The 18,192-nt window shown below is 31.2% G+C and overlaps 1 protein-coding gene across 5 annotated transcripts in view; it reads left to right on the top strand.

Moving 5' to 3' along the window:
* Jarid2 (Jumonji, AT rich interactive domain 2) overlaps positions 1 to 17,834 on the top strand; it is a 120,890-nt gene extending 103,056 nt beyond the window's left edge. For 4 of the 5 annotated variants that reach the window (XM_076481132.1, XM_076481130.1, XM_076481129.1 and 1 more), the window contains exons 18-21: positions 3,688 to 3,812; positions 11,862 to 12,028; positions 12,498 to 12,604; positions 13,001 to 17,834. In XM_076481132.1, the coding sequence (XP_076337247.1) occupies positions 3,688 to 3,812; positions 11,862 to 12,028; positions 12,498 to 12,604; positions 13,001 to 13,108 (507 nt within the window). In that variant the 3' untranslated portion in view covers positions 13,109 to 17,834. The remainder of the gene's footprint in view (positions 1 to 3,687; positions 3,813 to 11,861; positions 12,029 to 12,497; positions 12,605 to 13,000) is intronic. The other variant, XM_076481133.1, reaches the window with a different exon arrangement.
* Positions 17,835 to 18,192: the final 358 nt, after the last annotated feature.

The raw sequence follows: 18,192 nt of genomic DNA, 5'->3' as shown, positions 1-18,192 counted from the left end.
TGGGTCATTCCATGGAGCATATGCTCTCAGATCATGACCTGCCTCTTTTCAGTGCTTATTCTTTTGCATATTTTCATGCATGTAATCAGTCTTTTACAGCTGTTGAGCAATCTGATTATGCTCCTTCACTTTTTTCTCATTTTTCTTGGAGATTGGCAATAACTCATGGAGCAGAAAATGCCACCTGACCAAAGTTGAATCAGGCTGACAGGCTCTCTTTCATCTCTCTCTCTTGAAACTCAATTCTGTTGTCATTTGTCTTCCATCTGTTAATGACTGCAGAGATGCATTAACCTATTGAATCATTCATACAGCTGATTGTTCTTTGGCTACAATCTTGAGACTCTTCCCACAGTATCCTCATCTGTTGTGATCTTTAGCCTACCAGCAGGCACAGAAGTCTCAGAAACAGAGCTGAAATATCTTTTTCAGGTATTCCTGAGTACTTATATATTATCTAACTGCATTCTTTTGAGCGGGCATGTGTTTATTCTTGGTAAGCCAAATGTCAAAACCAAAATGAATTTTGGATTAAGTGTACAAGTGACTTCTCTTTTATCACCAGTTACAAAATCACATAGGACAAGTTTAAGAAAGTCATTGGGAGGTCATCTCCTTTCCATCTTGCTCTTCAATGGCCAGGAAGTTGCTGACATACAGAGCATTGCTAATCAGTGATGATGAGAAAACCCACTTGTAGAGAAACATATATATGTAAAAACGGCTTGTTTGGGTTGAGAAAATTTTTATGTAGAGGAGCTAACAATGTTTCGACCTTCTTCAGTTATCATCATGTTCACAAAGAAAGAAAGAGATAACTGACTGATAGCCTACCAGATGTTTGAAGGGGGTTGTGTAACAAGTAGAAAAATTGAAACCAGATTCAAAGAACACAAAAAGTCACCTTCACACATTTTTGAACACTGCAAGTCAAATAAACATAACATAACCATAGAAAACACCCAAGTACTAAATAAAGAAACAAACATAAACAAACTCAAAATTAAAGAAGCCTTACTTATACAACATCTCAAGTCCAAAATAAACCAATGCAAAGGAACACCTTTATATCTATATTAATAAATATAATCAAACATCTAAGCACGTCCTCTACATTCCTACACTCAGTTACACATGTCGTCAGCTATTGGTCACTTACCTCTTTCTTTCTTTGTGAACCTGACAATGAGCAAATAAGGTTGAAACATTGTTTGCTCCTCTACATAAATATTTTATCAACCCAAACCAGCCATTTTTACATATATAGAACATTGCTAATGTACTTGGTGAAAGCTATTCTCACCTTTCCAGCACTTCTGCTTCCCTTCTTGCTTTCTTGGCCATAAAGCCTCAGGCACAGCAATTGCTTCTTTCCTTACAGAATGATTATCTCTACAACTTTAATCACTCCTTTATGCTGGTGGATCTCAAACTTGTTCTTCATTGGTCTGACAATAAATTGGTCAGATCTGATAGTGTTCACTCTGAGATGCTGCATCATCTATCTCATAACTATCTTGCTTGATTATGTTTGTATTTAACTGGATCTGGCAAGAGAACATATTTTCTTCTACTTGGTGCAAAACTAATATCCTACTTTTTTTAAACCTGGGAATCATCCCAAGATTCTTTCTAATTATTGTCCAGTTGCTTTGGCTAACTGTCTTTGTAAGGTCTTAGAGAGAATGGTTAATGCTCTTCTTGTTTGGTTCCTCAGATCAATCAATCCTCCATTCACTTGCCCAATATGGTCCTGGCAACAGCACTCCACCCTGCAACACCTGATTTGATTTTAATCATTGATCAGGGAAACCTTCCTAAAGAGAGAAGTTTTGTTTCTGTATTTGACCTTGAGAAGACTTATGACACCATGTGAAGGTACAGCATTTTTGCAGGATCTCTATTCTTATCAGTTATGTGACCATTTGCCAATTTTCATTTGTAATTTTGTTATTTGACAGGCAATTCCAAGTTTATGTGAATTTGACCATTTCATGTTTGTTTGCACAGGAACTTGAAGACTCTCAGGGCTGTGTCTTGAGTGTTGCACTTTTCAGTGTCAAGATCAATGCTACAACAACATAACTTTCTCCTACTGCTGCAAACAAGCTCTATATCAACAACTTTTACATCTCATGTTGGTCATCAAATATGAGGTTTATTAAGCTGCAGCTATAGATTGCCCCCAATCACCTGTTGAAATGACCATAGCAAATGGTTTTATCTTTTCTTCTTCCAAAACTGTTTGCATGCATTTTTGCCACCAACAGGGTGTACATCCTGATCCAAGTTCTGTGTCAGTGATGTTATTCTGCCTGTTGTCTCTAAGTTAAAGTTTTTGGGGCTTATCATTAATTGTAAGCTTGCTTTCATTTCTCACATAAAGCAGCTTTGTGTCAAATTGTACAAGGACACTGAACATCCTCTGTGTCCATTTGGAAAGCAGATTGGTGTTCTGTGCTCAAGATCTATCATGTCCTCATTCTATCCAAACTGGACTACAGTTGTCTGACCTATGGTTCCACCAGGACCTCATTCTTGAAGGTGCTGGACCCCATTCACCATCTGGGGCTTTGGCTTTGCATGGGGACTTTTTGCTCTTCTTCAGTCCAAAGCTTGGACACTGAGACAACACAAACCTCTTCACCTCCACCATTTGAAATTTCTCTGTAGTATACTACCAAATTCTGATCCTTACAGCCTAGAATTTTGTCTTTTTTTTCAGTGGGTTGTACTCTTTCAGAACAGACAATCTGCCATTCCTGTCCTTAGCCTTCGTATCCAGGCATTTAATGGCATTACTGTCTTCAATGATCATTTCATTTCACCATGGTTTCTTACTGCACTCAGATATGACCTTTCCTTGAGTCAACTGAGAAAGGTGAATACTTTAGATTGGAAGTAACATCCTCTCCTTGCCAAACCACTCTTCTGTTCCTGTGTATACAGATAGTTTAAAATCAGATGATTCAGGTGATCTCTGCCATGGTTTGTTTTGTGGCTTGGTTGTTGCTTACAGGATTCCCTCTACAAATTCTGTGTTCACTTCTGAGTTGTATACCGCATCTCTTGTCTCAGATCATGTGGAAGTTATGCAGTGCACAGATTGTACTACTTACATTGGTTCTCTTATTTCGCTACTGTCCATGGAATAAAATTAGTTCTCACCCTATTCTCATTGGTATTTAACAACAACTGGCCCATTTTACTTTATCTTCCATTAATATCCAGGTTTTCTAGATACATATTGGTATTAAAAAAAACGAGCTGGCTGACACAGCAGCAAAGTCTGTCTGCTCTGATACTCTGAAAGCTATGACTCTTGTATTCAAGGCATGGCCTCATGCCAGTTGGCAGTTGACTTTTAGTGAGCAATGTCATAACAAACATTTTTATTTCCATTCCCCTCCTCATTTTTACTGTCTTGTTTAAGATAGGATTGGAAAGTAAAAGCTGTTGTGGTCCACGCTAAGAATTGATCACAGTTTTATAACTCATAGTTTTTTTTTATATGGTACTGCTGACCCATAAAGGTCATTGTACTTTATTTTGTTTAACTCTATAGTGTATTGTTAAAAAACATTAGAAATAATTGCAATTCTTTTTACTAATTTTAATTTACAATAGGAATGGTTGGAAATCTCCAACATTTTCATATTTTATTATTTCTTTGGTATATTGTTTAAGGACATAAGGAACAGTTGTGAACCTCCAGCCTTTTCTCTCGAGAGACTTCTCTGTTGTATTGCAAATGATGGGCGCACACAAATTGAAACGCTACAGAAAATCTTGCCAATGATTGATCATATCAGGTAATATTCAGAAGATTATATGAATGACTACTATTAAACTTGGTTGGAAATATAAGAACAGTAATGATTTGCATGTTATAAACAAGTAAAATTGTTTCAGAAATGACCCTGTTTTCAAACAGTTTAATTCTAATCTATAAATGCAACAGGATAATTATTTGAATTTGAATGCATTATCTAGTTGTGTTTAACCCTTTCACAACTGTTCAGGGGTCAAAAGCCATATCATTGCATTTGTTGACTTGCATTCAAAATTTTAATGAACTACTAAGTTATGAATTTATGTCAATAAGTTTGGAATCAAATTGCATATTATAATTCAAACTTTATTATATGTTAGTTAATTTTTAACTTAAAAGTAAATATTAAAATAACACAATTAAATATAGATTTTGTAGGGAGTCATGGTATGTTGAATGCAGCGCTGTTTAAAATTAGATATTTGTGATGTCAAGATACTAATTCTGCAGTTTTATACAAATTAGAAACCCGAGTCACTAGTATTGACAAGCTAGAATATAAAATAAGAACCTGATACCTTTTTATTTTACTCAGAATTTGCTTATGTACTGAATCAAACATGGTGGCCCTGTTCACCTCTTTCCATTTTTGGAAATGGCCCTTATATTCACTTACTTCATTATATGACATGTGAATAGCCAATAAACAGCTTAGAACATCCTCAGAGTGGCTTTCTCAGCATTTTAATTGGTGAAAAGGCTACTACGTTCTTTTGAACAAATATTTCAAGAAGGTAGGTTGTGTCTTTAGTCTGTTTGAAGTTTCATGGTTTTTAAAAATCTGAATACTTAGTTACTAAGCTTAATAAATTATAATGGAATATTTGGTATCAGTATAGCTACTTATCATTTTTTGGTTGTTGAACTGTATATATAAAACCTTAAAAAAAATTTTGTTTGATATCCTCCACATGCAAAATTTTAAAAGGCTTCACAACCTATGTCCAGCAACAACTAAGTATAAAGGTTGTAGGGAGAAGAAATATTTGTTTGCTTTACTTCTTGATTTTAAGAAAAATAACTTTAATAATTTATATATGTATATATATATTATATAATAATTGAAATGTTACTGTATATTTCAAAATACTAGTCCACTAAAACACAGCTGAGGCAGGGAAGACTAAAGGTCAGCTTTATATTATTGGATGCATTACATGATTGGTCGTGCATCACGTCATGCAAGTTATGTAATGTTGATAAGCATGAGTGGAAGATCAATATAATAAGACATAATATATACATATAGCATTATGAGACTTAAGCTACTTAGACTAAACATTTCCATTTTCGCATTGTAATATGTTGTCACTTTAGCACACACAAAAAAATTCATATTCCTAATTTTTTTATGATGGTTACGAAGTTGTTTAAGTAGCTGACTCCATATAGTTAAAAGTATAGAAAATAACAAAATATAAAGTCCAACTGAAAACAAACATTTGAAATATACTTAGGAGGTTTTAGAGATTATGCAAATAATATTTGAGATTTTTGGGAAGAAGAGTATTTTTTTAATCATAACATAAAATCATGTTTCTCTTAAATTAATAAGGAAATTTATTCTATTTTCACAAAAAATCTTTAGCAAAAATATTTAATTAAAAAATCTAATTTTTTGTGTACAAAATAATTGTAATCTCTCTAAATGTGTACATTCTGTATCAGAAGCTATAGTGCAAATAATTAACCTTTGCAAATGTGCAGACAAATTGGTGTATATTACACTGATCCCGTAGCAAAAGGGTTAAACAACTTGGCACTACTTCATGCAGATGAATACCTTATTACATAAGAAGCTTGTTTAGAGTCTAAAAATTGGTATTTACAATGAACTTGGGTTGTGATTGGGAGTTATGCTAGTTGGTTTAGATAACTGGCTGAGACACTTCGTACTAGTATAATTTTTTTACTGGGCTACTAATTAGTACTTTACCATCACAGTGGGGGCTGGAATGCAAACTTCATGAGGTAAGTTTAACTTACTTACCCCAAAGTGGTAGTACATTATTATTATTATTTTTCTTTTTTATTGTTCTTCTTTACTTTGGAGAGCAGTGGGAAGTTTTTAGAATATCTAAATGCACAATGTTCACGTATTAACTTTACATGTGAGATGAAAGAAGATCATAATTTAGTTTTGTTAGATGTTCAAGTAAACAAAATAAACATTATCTATACCACACCTGTTTATTGTCAGAAAGTATTTACAGGTTTATACACTCATTTGAACACTTTTATATCAGACTTCTTCAAACATAACCTTGTTGTAAACCTTCTAAACCAAGGGTCACCAAACTTTTTTTCACAGAGGGCCAGATTACTTGGGGAATGAGAAGCGTGAGGCCACATGATCATTATGTTCAATACTCATAAGCTAGAACAAAAGCTCTCTGTAAAAGACTTAACACTAAGTTTAGGATGCCACATTAGCCATGTGGGAGTAGCATGCAATACACACATATAATAAAAAACAAACAGAAATACAACCAACATTTTTATTTACCAAAAGGTTATCAAAGAAGGTGACATTAACAAAAACAATTGTCACATCGCACATAGTGAGTACATATCTGAATTTCACTAAGCTGCAAAAACGTACTGAGATTTATGAAATTCATGTTTGACTTTCAAAATATCTTCAGTGTTTGGTTTTGAATTGCTGCATCCAATCATTAGAATTACTTTCAAATGTTCATCAGTCAACCTTGATCAATGTACCGACTTCACATACTTCATTTTGGAATATGCTTGTTCACAGACATAAGTTGTTCCGAACACTGATGCCATACCAGATGCGAACTGCTTCAGCTTTGGAAAATCATCTTCAGGTATGCAGCTGTAAAATTCAATAAGTTGCCCCTCTCTGTGTTTTGCTTTCAATAAGTCATTTCCTTGCAAATCGATGACCTCCAGCTGAAGTTCCACTGGCACGTCATCAATGCCCCAATCAAAAGAATTCTGAAAAAGGAGATTGTTACTTTCGATTCTGTCGACATCCAAAAATCTCTCTAAAAAATGCTTATTTAAATCACCAGCAATCTTTTTCTGAAACTCCAGGTTGATATCTTTTGTGATTCCAGCATGAAACTCATTGAAACACTGAAAACGAGAGAGGTTTCCTCCTTCCAAATGTGCTTCAAACAATGACAGCTTTCTTTGAAATCCTTTAATAATTCTATAGAGATTACAGAAAGGTTATTCTTCCCCTGAAGTTTAAAGTTCAATTCATTCATGTAGGTTGTGATGTCAACCAAAAATGACAACTTTGACAACCAGGTAAGATCCAACAGAAGTAGATCGGCTCTATATTTCTCGATAAGAAATATATCTATTTCTCTTCTCATCTTATAAAAACAAGACAATACTTTACCGCAGCTGAGCCACCTCACTGTTGTGTGATAAGGCAAGTCACAGAAATCTGAATCAATTTCTTCAAGAAACGCTTTGAACTGGTGATGATTAAGTGCATGACCCTGAATGAAGTTCACTGGAGAAATGACTGGTTTCAGCACGCAAGAAATATCTTAGTCTTTTCCACAGAGTGCTTGCTAATGACTATTGGTACTGTTGATCCATTTGCTGACTTGAACCAACCATTGGTTGTACATTGATTAGTCATGGCATTTGCACCTATTCTTGTAGTGAGTCTGATGAGTTTTCTTGATTCCGTTTCTTCTGGCTGCAGTGTGTATAGTGAGTCACTCTTTTCTTGTTTCTTACCAGCACTATCTTTGTAAATAGCTACAGCTGCTTCATTTTGAGATTTCTGCTGTTGCTTGCTGGTAATGGACTTACACTGCTTTCAAATGTCCCCCATTTTATAACAAACATAGCAACACTTCTTCCTTCTGTCTATTAATTTGGTGTCACCTTTGGTAGCCTCCTGCTTGTGGTTAGCCATCACTGGTTTTGAATTTGACAGGATATTTTTTAACTTGCCAGTTATACTCCCCCATGGCTTTCATATACTGTTCTACCAGCTTGATGATTTCTGCATCTTTTGGTGCTCTCTTCTTTAGGAACAGTGACATGTCTGTTGGACACATAATAGTGAACTGTTTTCATACTGATAGATCTGCCAGTCTCTCAAAACTATTTCCATGGCAACCTATCTGTTGATGTATCACCATAGATGTGCCACAAACAGTAATAGTTTCTCCAGTTTTAAGTCTTACTTCTCTGAAGTTTTAGCAAAAAACTTTCAGTAATTTCATATTGTTTCAGTAAAGGCACTTTCAATTTGTCATAGTCCATATCATCTTCTGATGACATGCATGTATATATTTGTGAGCCTTTTCCTGTGAAAAGTGGGATAAGACAGACTAACCAGTTCTGATCTGGGACAAATCTTTCAAATCTGTCCAAGAAAGCATCCATGTCATCTTTCTGTTCATCAGATTTGGTCAACTTGGCTCGAAGTTATTTCTCTGACTCCATTGTCATTCTTGGGTCCATCTTCCTTCGCTTGGGTGAGCTTTGCAATTTTAGTTTGGTCTCTTATTCTCTTTATTTCTAATTTTTCCTCTCTCTCATTTTCTTTTAGCTTTTCTCTTTTTAGTTTATCACTACAGCATTAGTGTGTAATTCACTTACATTGCCTTACGAGTTACTGCAGTTATATCCAAAACTTCCAATACTCATCTGCTTTTTCACATTTAGGCCTATTTCAAAAATCATCTACTTTTCTTCAAAAGTCCACAGAGCAGGTTCAATAGCTTTTGAACTCCCTTTGATGAAACAAATAACTTTTTTTAAAATGTCAGAAAAGTGTTAACCTCACTTTTAATATATCAGCTTTTAGGTTATTTACAACTACAACGATTAATTCTACATGTTCTAACTTTTCTGTGACCCAAATTTTTTTTTCGTTTTGACTTTACTTATAGCTGTCTTCCAACTCTGTGGTCTTTTATCTGGTTTCTGCTATTTACATTTCTCACAGGGTCATTCTAGAAATCTCTGTAGCCTTGGCATCAATAATTTACAAACACAACTTTCAACAATCATCTGCTCTAAACTCTTATATTATGAAAAAAAAAACAACTAAACAGTCATGACATATTACTCGTAAAATAAATAAATTAGTACTATCTACACTAAACAGTCTTTATATCTAACACAGCTGTATTGTTCCTGACTGAAGAGATATTGTGGAAGTGTAATTTTTCTTTGATGTATTTTTCAACATATATATTATTTAACTACTTCTCTTTTGGCAATTCCAAATGCTTATAAAATGTATTGTTATTTGAATTTTTTATCATTTAAACAGTTTTATTTGTTTAATCGTCATTTAAATACAATTTAATTATCAACTTTAATTATAACACGGTTGCCCTCATCATTTTTGGTAAATCTTTATCTTCACACTGATTCTTGCTTCTTTCTTTCCATTTGCAATAAATCAGTACTACACCTGTCATTCCATATAGTAGGTCCATGAATTTTTTGTTGTTGTTATTGTTGCAAAAACTTGACTCTTATGTTCTTTTTCAATGTTCAAAATACTACACAATTTCTAAAAAATATGGTAGCCAAAGTACAAGTTTATAGGATACTATGTGTTGAAAATGGAGATATAAATCTGTAAAATACTTTGCTATAAAAAAGAATCTGAAGGTTTCTTTGTTATAAAATGCTAGCCAAAATAAAAATAGTTGTGATATCAAAATAACACTTCACATTGTAAAATATTGTAATATTAAAGGAGATTTTTATAATACTGTATAATTAAAAAGTTCATAGGGCATTTTATTATAAAAATAGAAGTCTGGAGAATACTGTGTTTGTTTTAAGAATAAAAGCTTAAATTTTATTATGGATTTCAAAACAAATCATACAAAATTTAAGCACTTTCAGATAGTTGACTATTCTTCCTCAGGAAAATAAAAAGTGATGATTAGTGAGTGCAGTGTAATATATGGAAACAGATGTCAATGTCACATAAACTGTATGTTTCAGATGAGATTACCTTGGAGACTAACAAATCATAATTGGAGACACTGGTATCAGGTTTAGTTTGTACAAATGAAATGTGTATGTTACATAAAGGTATAAAGAGTGATAATAGTTTAAAAGATGTTAAAACAGTTATAATAAAAATGTAAATATAAATAAAACAAAATGCAAAACTTGTTGAGTTACAGTGTTTTGCTGAAAACCTTCTTTAGTCAAAGTCTGTTTCAAAGGAACAGTGTGATGGTCATAGCTTTTAGTGTCAGAGCGAATTTTCTTTAATTTGTGTATTTGATTGAATATATTATTGTAAGTGGTCTATCAGTTGCTTTTCAGTACAATTCAGTATTTAGAACACCATCTGTTTATGTTAGGTTTACATCTTAGAAATGTATTTGAGTAGTGGAGTAATCTATAATGAATTTAATAGAAGTGTGGAAGGAGTTTGCATGCCTATAAAAGAATAGTAAGAAATTTTCTTCAACCCAAGTGAAAAAATGTTACCCATGTAATATCTCTACAAGATTGGTTTGTCTGTATAGCTTTCCAACAATCTTGTTTGTAAGTCTCCCATAATATTGATAATATTGGTATAGTTTGGTGTTATCTTTGTCCCCTAACTGTGTTTTTTTCTTAATATAGATCTCATTATTAAATTCAAAACTGTTGTGTGTGCAATCTCTTTTGCCAGAGTTTGAATATTTTTGCATTGTAAACATACAGGTGTATGAGATATTGTTATAAAAGTGCAAATGTGTAGAATACTGTTATGGAAGCAAAACTGTAATTATTATTGTGTTATAAAAATATAAGATTCTACATAGTACTTTTTTTTATAGTCAGGACCTGAAAGATGATATTTCATAGAAGTATCTTTCAAGATACAAATAGAAATTTATATAGTATTGAATTAGAAATGTTACCAAATCATTAAGATAGTGTTATTGAGATAATATTAATGCTAGTTAGAACATGTAGGGTAATTGTTATGTTGATAATTAGAATTTGTGATATATACTGTTAAAACCATACCTATCTGGATGTGTGGAATATTGTGTTAAAGAAATTCTGGTCAGAACTTGTAGAATGTTTTGCTAACTCTGTCATACTCAGATGGGTGAATCCTACTTTGAGGGTAAAATTACACCATTACAGAAAATAAACTTGTAGTAATTCATTCACATATAAAAAAGAACTTGGAGTTATACATTTTTTAATGAAAACGTTTTTTATTTAGTTTTGTACATAAAGATTTCAAGAAAATATATAAATTTATATTTTGGATTGAATTCAGTATAGTCTGAATATATATACGTTTTCAGATTTCCCTAATATTTTATCTGAACGTAACATGCCACTTATTGTGTCACTGTTTTATTGGTTTTAGCTACTAATTTTTTCAACCTCATTTGCCTTTGCTTGACATAATTGCCAATATGTCTGCTTTGAGAAGTCATAGATTAGTGATCTAAACACCTCATGAAAGCTCTCTCTAATTTTGTTCCCATTTTTTTACAGTTCAGTGAAGACTTGTTTCGAGCTAGAAATGAATTAATAATAAAGTTAGTTCAGTTAAATTTTGATAGAAGAAAAGATTTTTTCTTTATTTTTTTCTTAATTTCTTGTTAAAAAGTTGTAAAACATGCTTTACCATTTTATACTTCATTTTGATTATGATGTTGCAGTATGGTAGAAAAATAAATGTTTCTTTTGGAACAAGATGAAATAGGATTAGTTATGTAATTTTGAGCTTAACTGTATAAAGTTGAACTGATCCACCTTGACATGAAGGATTGAGAAACAGACTCTGTGGAATGTTGTATTAAAGAAACATAATTTTAATTCTGTGTTGTGTTGTAAATAATTGTATGTAGTAATTTGTTAATCATTGTATTTAATATTAAAGTTAAGTTGAATAAAATAGTAAACATTTGGTATGGCCCCTTGTTTCTGAATTTTGAAACTTTGTTTGTCTTCTAAAATTATTTATGTAAAACTTTACATGTATATATTTTATTATGTTCTACAGCTGTTTGTCAGTAACAAAAAAGCATTTGGTTTCTATTTTCAGAGAACAAACTCTTAAGCTTAGGAAGCAATTGTATGATTTGGGTCTAAAAACCTCTGAGAGACTTCCATTGGTAGAAGTTCGAGACAAGAAACGTCGTCCTCGTAGCACAGAAGATGAGAGTGAACAAGAATGTGAAGTCTGCAGAGCACACTGTTATATTTCAATGGGGAGTTTTATTTAAAGATTTCACTCTAAATTAAATAGTTTTTTTATGTAAAGTATAAGATGTTATGCTTTCTTTTACTAACTTTCAACAATATGTAATGGGACACCTTGTAATAAAGACTTCAACATTCATGGCTCAGCAGAAAATAAAGGAATATTGTGTATTGGATAAAGAAGACTAGTAATTAAACAGTAGGGATTGAACCTAAATGATACTTCCTAATTTTTTCAGATACTTGTAAAATTATGAGGAAACTGCAGTTGCTTTTTATCATTCTGTATTAACTTTTCTCTTTGTCAGCACTTATGATACTTGGACAATGTTTGAAAATTTATATGAATTTGTTTTTAGTTTTTAAAATGTGATTTTCTGCTTTGGAGTGTGTTTGTTTGTAAGTATTTTTATTATCTGATGTTTGTGTATGCAATTTTCATATATCTCTAATGAAATTATGCATTTACACAATTAGGTTGTGAATACTCAAGAGGATAGTGTCTATTGCCTTGACCATGCAATTCAGCATGTACAGAAGAAAAAGAACTTGAGGTTTTCCAAACTTATGTACACATATGATCAGGTAGGTTATCTAACACTTATCTCAATGGTAAAAGTTTAGTTCTGTTCAAATCAAAAGGTCCTCTTAGGCAAGTAAAATGTTTTGAACTTAGATATAAAAAAAGAAGTATTTTAATTTCTCGCTTTGGAAGGTTAAATTTAAGGCCCTGGTGGTAATGAAAGGCATAATGTAGAGTTAATAAATTGGGTGTGTTACAATATAAGATCAAATTAAATTTCTGGTTGAAAATTATAAAAACATTTAAAAATAGAAATTTTAGTCTGTTGTTCCATTTGTAAATAAAATAAGAGTGAAAACTTGTACATTAAAAATGTGACCTGTAGTTGCAGTAGAAGCATTTGCAATTAAGTAATATGAGGAATTTTTTAAATATAATTTGAAAATATATTATTGCAGGCAGAGTTGAATGATCTTGTAAAGAGGATTACTGAACAGATACATGCTCAGAGTCACAAGAATAGTGTCCGCAAGAAATCCCCAAAGAAACCTAAACTTTCACCTTAGATGTGGATTGTAAATATATATATATAAATAAAATTTGTTTTGGGCTATTTTAATTTTTAGCATATAAGGTCAGTTAACAACACGCACACATGCAAACACATAAGCACAAATGTTTGTGCAACTGCAACTAGACAGTAATTCATATAATGTTTTTGTTGTTTCTGTATGCTGTGGATGGTAAAAGACTGTTTTGCATAAGTTGTGATATTTATAACCAGGTTCATTTGGTTGTAATAAGAAAGGTAACTTCATTATTTTGTATAGTTCTTTATGTAAATCTAGCTTGAAATAATTTTGATTAATAGTACTGCAGATGTACTTTGTTTTGTTTAGTTTTTGAACTTGATGTCATGGTGATGGAAATCACAGTTGTAGTTTTTGTTTTATTTCTAATTGTACAAGAAAAGATTTTGTGATTATGGTCAGTTATAACATTTTATTTTTTCTGTTCACACTTTTTAGATTAACCAGTTGGTGAAGCAACATGGGAAGTTATAGATGATTGTATAGTTTCATCTGTTATAAAAATACATAGATTCTGGAGAGGTATAAAACTGATTAGATAATTAAGAAAAGTAATTGATGGTGAATGTCTTCTTTGTGTACAGGGATAATATAATATTCAAAATTATTTTAAAAAAAAGCTAAATGGCATAAAAATCACATAAGGAAAGTAATACCTTCACGTAAAAACAATTATCAAAACCTTAAATTTTTAATAAAACACAAGCTAAGAAAGTAGTAAGCATAAATAATTAAAAACTTCTGAACATTTATAACTCATGTTATTTAAAGTCATCATATCAAACACTAATATATAAATAAAACAGTATTTATAAGATATTTTGTGTGGACACTTATCATTAGGTAATTGTTCTTTTCAACTCTATTTGATTACATTTCTCAACTTTAAAAAATACTATCATGAGTGCAGAAATTATCTAAATAACTAAATTAATTTTGCATACTACAGTTGTTTAGTTTTGGTAAAATGATTGTTTTTACACACCTGAGTTCATTCTGTATGTGTATATGGGTGAATACAGATTACCTATATGATATATTAAGCACTTCTTTAGACTACATCTATATGGTGAGACTATGGTAATTGGATGATAAGCTGAACTCACATATTGTTAAAGAAGTGTCATTCGTCTGTGAATGTTTCACTAGATGACAGTGAAAGTACTATGTTTGTATTCACTGATTTTAAATATGAAATGCATGAATTTTATGAACTAGCTGTGAATATTGAAGGTTTTTCTGTTGTTGCTTTTTTTCCTTTTATGTAGAGTTTCTAGCATAACAAGAAGCCAGAAATGTGTGTGTAGAACCTTGATTAAGGTCTTATCCTTACTTTTATTTTCACTCCCTCTATAGTATATTACCATGAATATTGTTGTTAATTGTTGGTGGATCTTAGGAGGTATGGTGCATGTTGCTTGCATAACTTGTATTCTGAATTCTTGTTTGAAAAGCTTCCTATTTGACCATTAATAGGACTTTGTTATATACTTGTACTTCCATTTCTTTTTTCATATAAAATTCTTTAATAGTTAAACTTTAAAAATTACTAGTTTCCTTTAGTAACACTTATGCTTTCAAATTCAGAAAATATGTAATCTTAACATTCCTAAACTAAGTATGACAACTTGAATATCTTTCATGAATTTCAAAACTATTCACACACAATTAGATTACTTTTGTGTATTGAATTAAGCTTCAGGTTGTCTTTACAGTTTAGTAGAAATTTGAACTAAAAAATATCCAACATGATGACATATATCAAACTTCATTTGCAATTTTAATTTGATATTTACCATTTATGAATATAATGGCAAACTGAAAATATGCAGAGATGTTAGTTAAAATTATTATTTATTCATTTCCAAGGATTTGTTTATACCTTTCTACTTACACAATTCTATTCAGAGCATTTTGTTTTAGAAACAGAAAAACTGCTTGAATTTGAGGTGTTTAGTGGTTTTTCTTTAACTCTTCACTATACAACATATAAGGTGTGTCATTTTCTAAAATATACTTTTTATTTAGGGGTTTGTCAATAGGTGTTCTACCTCAGTGATCAGTTTTGTAGGAATGTCTTCTGTACTTTATCAGTTAAAGTTTCAGAACAGAATTCAGCCATTACTTACCATAGTCTGCTATTTTGCATTTTAATATTGTGAATAGGTGACTTTGATTATTTTTCTGTACTTGCATATATATATAATTAAATGTTGACTTATTGGTTGGTTTCAACTGCTGGTCTGTTGCGATAAAACCTCAGTAGTTCATTTCATAAAATATAAGAATTTTTTAATCATTTGTTCTCTATGATTTGGCCTTGTTTGTTTTTTCTTTATCATGCGAGGTAACATTTGACATTTTGTATTTTTATAAAAGGTATATGAATTAATCTGTTACTAAAAGTACCACAGATTATTAGATCCTTTGTGGTGTGTGCCAAATATAAATTTGTTTTTAAGTAGTTCGCTCTTTTTGCACTCAACTTGTGATGGGTTGTGTTTACTAAAGGTAGAATAGTGGCTCTTTTTTTCCAATAAAATGCTCATAAAACTAATGTGGTAGGTGCTGTTTTGAAGAAACATTAACTTTCAGTGTTGTTACTTACTGTATAAAACAGTTTCATATTTTTTACATTCTATGCTTTTAAGACCAGTCTGCTACTTTTTACAAAATATTCAATAAAAATAAGATATAGGAAGATCTGATTGTTCAAAAGTATAACCTTTTCTCATGTTCACTAACCTCTAATAAATATGTATGTATATGTAAGTCAACAAGTGAAAGAGTGCTTTTGTATAATTCATTATCAATGAGTGCTTGTTTTTTAAGTGTAAATTGTTAACTTTTATGTTAAAGCAATAATAAGTGCTACAAAAACCAGTTTAAATGGTATTAGGTTGTCCTTTAAAATAGGTATAAATTATAGTTTTGTAGATGCATGTATTTTGTGTACCTCTTTATTAGTACTGTATGTGTAATAATCTAAAAATTCCAGTTGTAAAGGTTAAGAAAAGTTTGTGTGGACAGTATTACAAATTTGTTGTTAAGTATATTAATACTAATTACCTATATAATATATTAAACACTTCTTTGGACTTCATCTGTGTGGTGAGATTATAAGAATTGGATGATCAGCTGAACTCAGATTTGATTTTAAAAAATGTCATTTAGCTGTGAATGATTCACTGATTGACACTGAAAGTACTATGTTCATATTCACTGATTCTAAATATGAAATGCTAGTAAAGTTCTTTATAGTGAATTCTATTTCTGAAAATTATAATGTTTTTGAGACTATGAGAAAATTCCAGGTTTAACTATTTAAAGTAACTTAATGACCAGTCTATGAATATTTTTTTTATCTTTTGGGTTTAATTTTAATCCCATGTTGTTTAGTTATAATGTAGATAAAAGATGTATTTTTTTCTTTTTATTATGTGTTTGGTATGAGTATGAATATTAGAAGATTTATGATTTTCTTGAGTAACAAATGGACTATGCAGGTGGGCACTAGGAGTTCAAGGAGATAGGAGTTCAAGAAATAAAATGTTGAAATTGTGTGTGTCAGCATTAAATACAATTTTTGTAAACATTCACTCCTTAAGGGTAAAACTCATTGAAGGAGTTATGTCAACATAAAAAAAACAAACTTGCACATCTTCATTCCAAAACAGGTGTTACCGTTTTTTTTAGAAAAAATTATGTATACACCTTAGTTTAAAAAGAAAATAATCTTTATTCTTGGTTCCAAAAATACACACTGTATTTATCCAAATTTTCCAATCTTCTGTTCATTTGCCTTTTATTTTACTCTGTTTAGAATCATTTGTAAAACAAGAGTTTTATAATGCTTTATCCAAAAAAATTCAATTTAAATCAAATAAACATTATGCTTGAAAGAAATGCAAATTGTAGATAACATGTTATTTTACTTGAAGTATTCTTTTAGGGGATGTGAAATTTAATTGCTGTTTTCAGGTGTTCTTAACACAAGAAAGACATTTTCCTTACTGCCTTGTTTTCATTTTTGTCTCTTATTGAACCTTGTTTATTAATTTAGTTGCCAGATTTTAATTTAATCAGTAACACTAAAGTGTTTTTGAAAATAAAAAGTCAAAACATTTGTAAGCCTCTGAATAAATCCAAGCATGAGATAAAGTTTTTAAACCATGTATTTAACTTGTCTTATGCATTTTGAATGGCTTATAGTTTACATGTTTCTTGTGTTTTTACTAATTGTCAATCTTGTTTTTACTTCAATAATTTGCTTAAATTATCAATAAGTAACATGACTGGGATGATGTGTCAGTGTTTGATTTGTACTTAACCAATATTTAAAGAAGTGATTGCAGGTATCTGAAAAACAGGTGAAAGAGAGTATAGAATGCTTTTAGGTAGTCATGTTTTCCTTTTTATTATTGTTTCACTACCTCATTCCCCATTTTAAGTCAGTTACATATCAGTTGATCACTTTCACATTTCAAACACCTCAATGCTTTAGGGCCAATGTTAGTAATACGTATTTATTATATAGTTTGTCACGTTTTTACATACCTGTATGCAATGTCACTAGGCAATCAGTACATTTCTGTGTATTTCTAGGTTTTGTCCCATGATAATAGAATATTCGTGTGTTTGATTGTTGTGATGTCATTGTTCTGTATCCTACAGTGTCTGTGAATTAAAGCTTTTGATACAACTTTGTTTCTCCTCTTTCAAAAATATATTCACGAGTTTCGTTCATTTTGACATACCTTGTTACCACTAGGTAATAACCACCAGGTAACCATGAAAGCATCGACATTATAACTTCTAATGCAGTTAGTGTATATTCACCAGATTTGACAAGATTTTAGTAAACATTACAAATTCTCTTGTACACAAAAATTTGTTTTTGATTAAGTATTTAAATCCCATTTATCTTGTACTAATGATACTGTTTACTTAAATAATGCACCTAATAACACAAAATGATAAAACATACAAACCAGAATGTCCTGTAAGTGTTATAATTTGCATGGATTTGTAACTGGTCTTTAAAATTTTAGCTAATCAGA

The sequence above is a fragment of the Tachypleus tridentatus genome, chromosome 13 (assembly GCF_004210375.1).
Source record: "Tachypleus tridentatus isolate NWPU-2018 chromosome 13, ASM421037v1, whole genome shotgun sequence".
NCBI lineage: Eukaryota > Metazoa > Arthropoda > Merostomata > Xiphosura > Limulidae > Tachypleus > Tachypleus tridentatus.
This window is presented reverse-complemented; position numbering and strand designations above follow the sequence as displayed.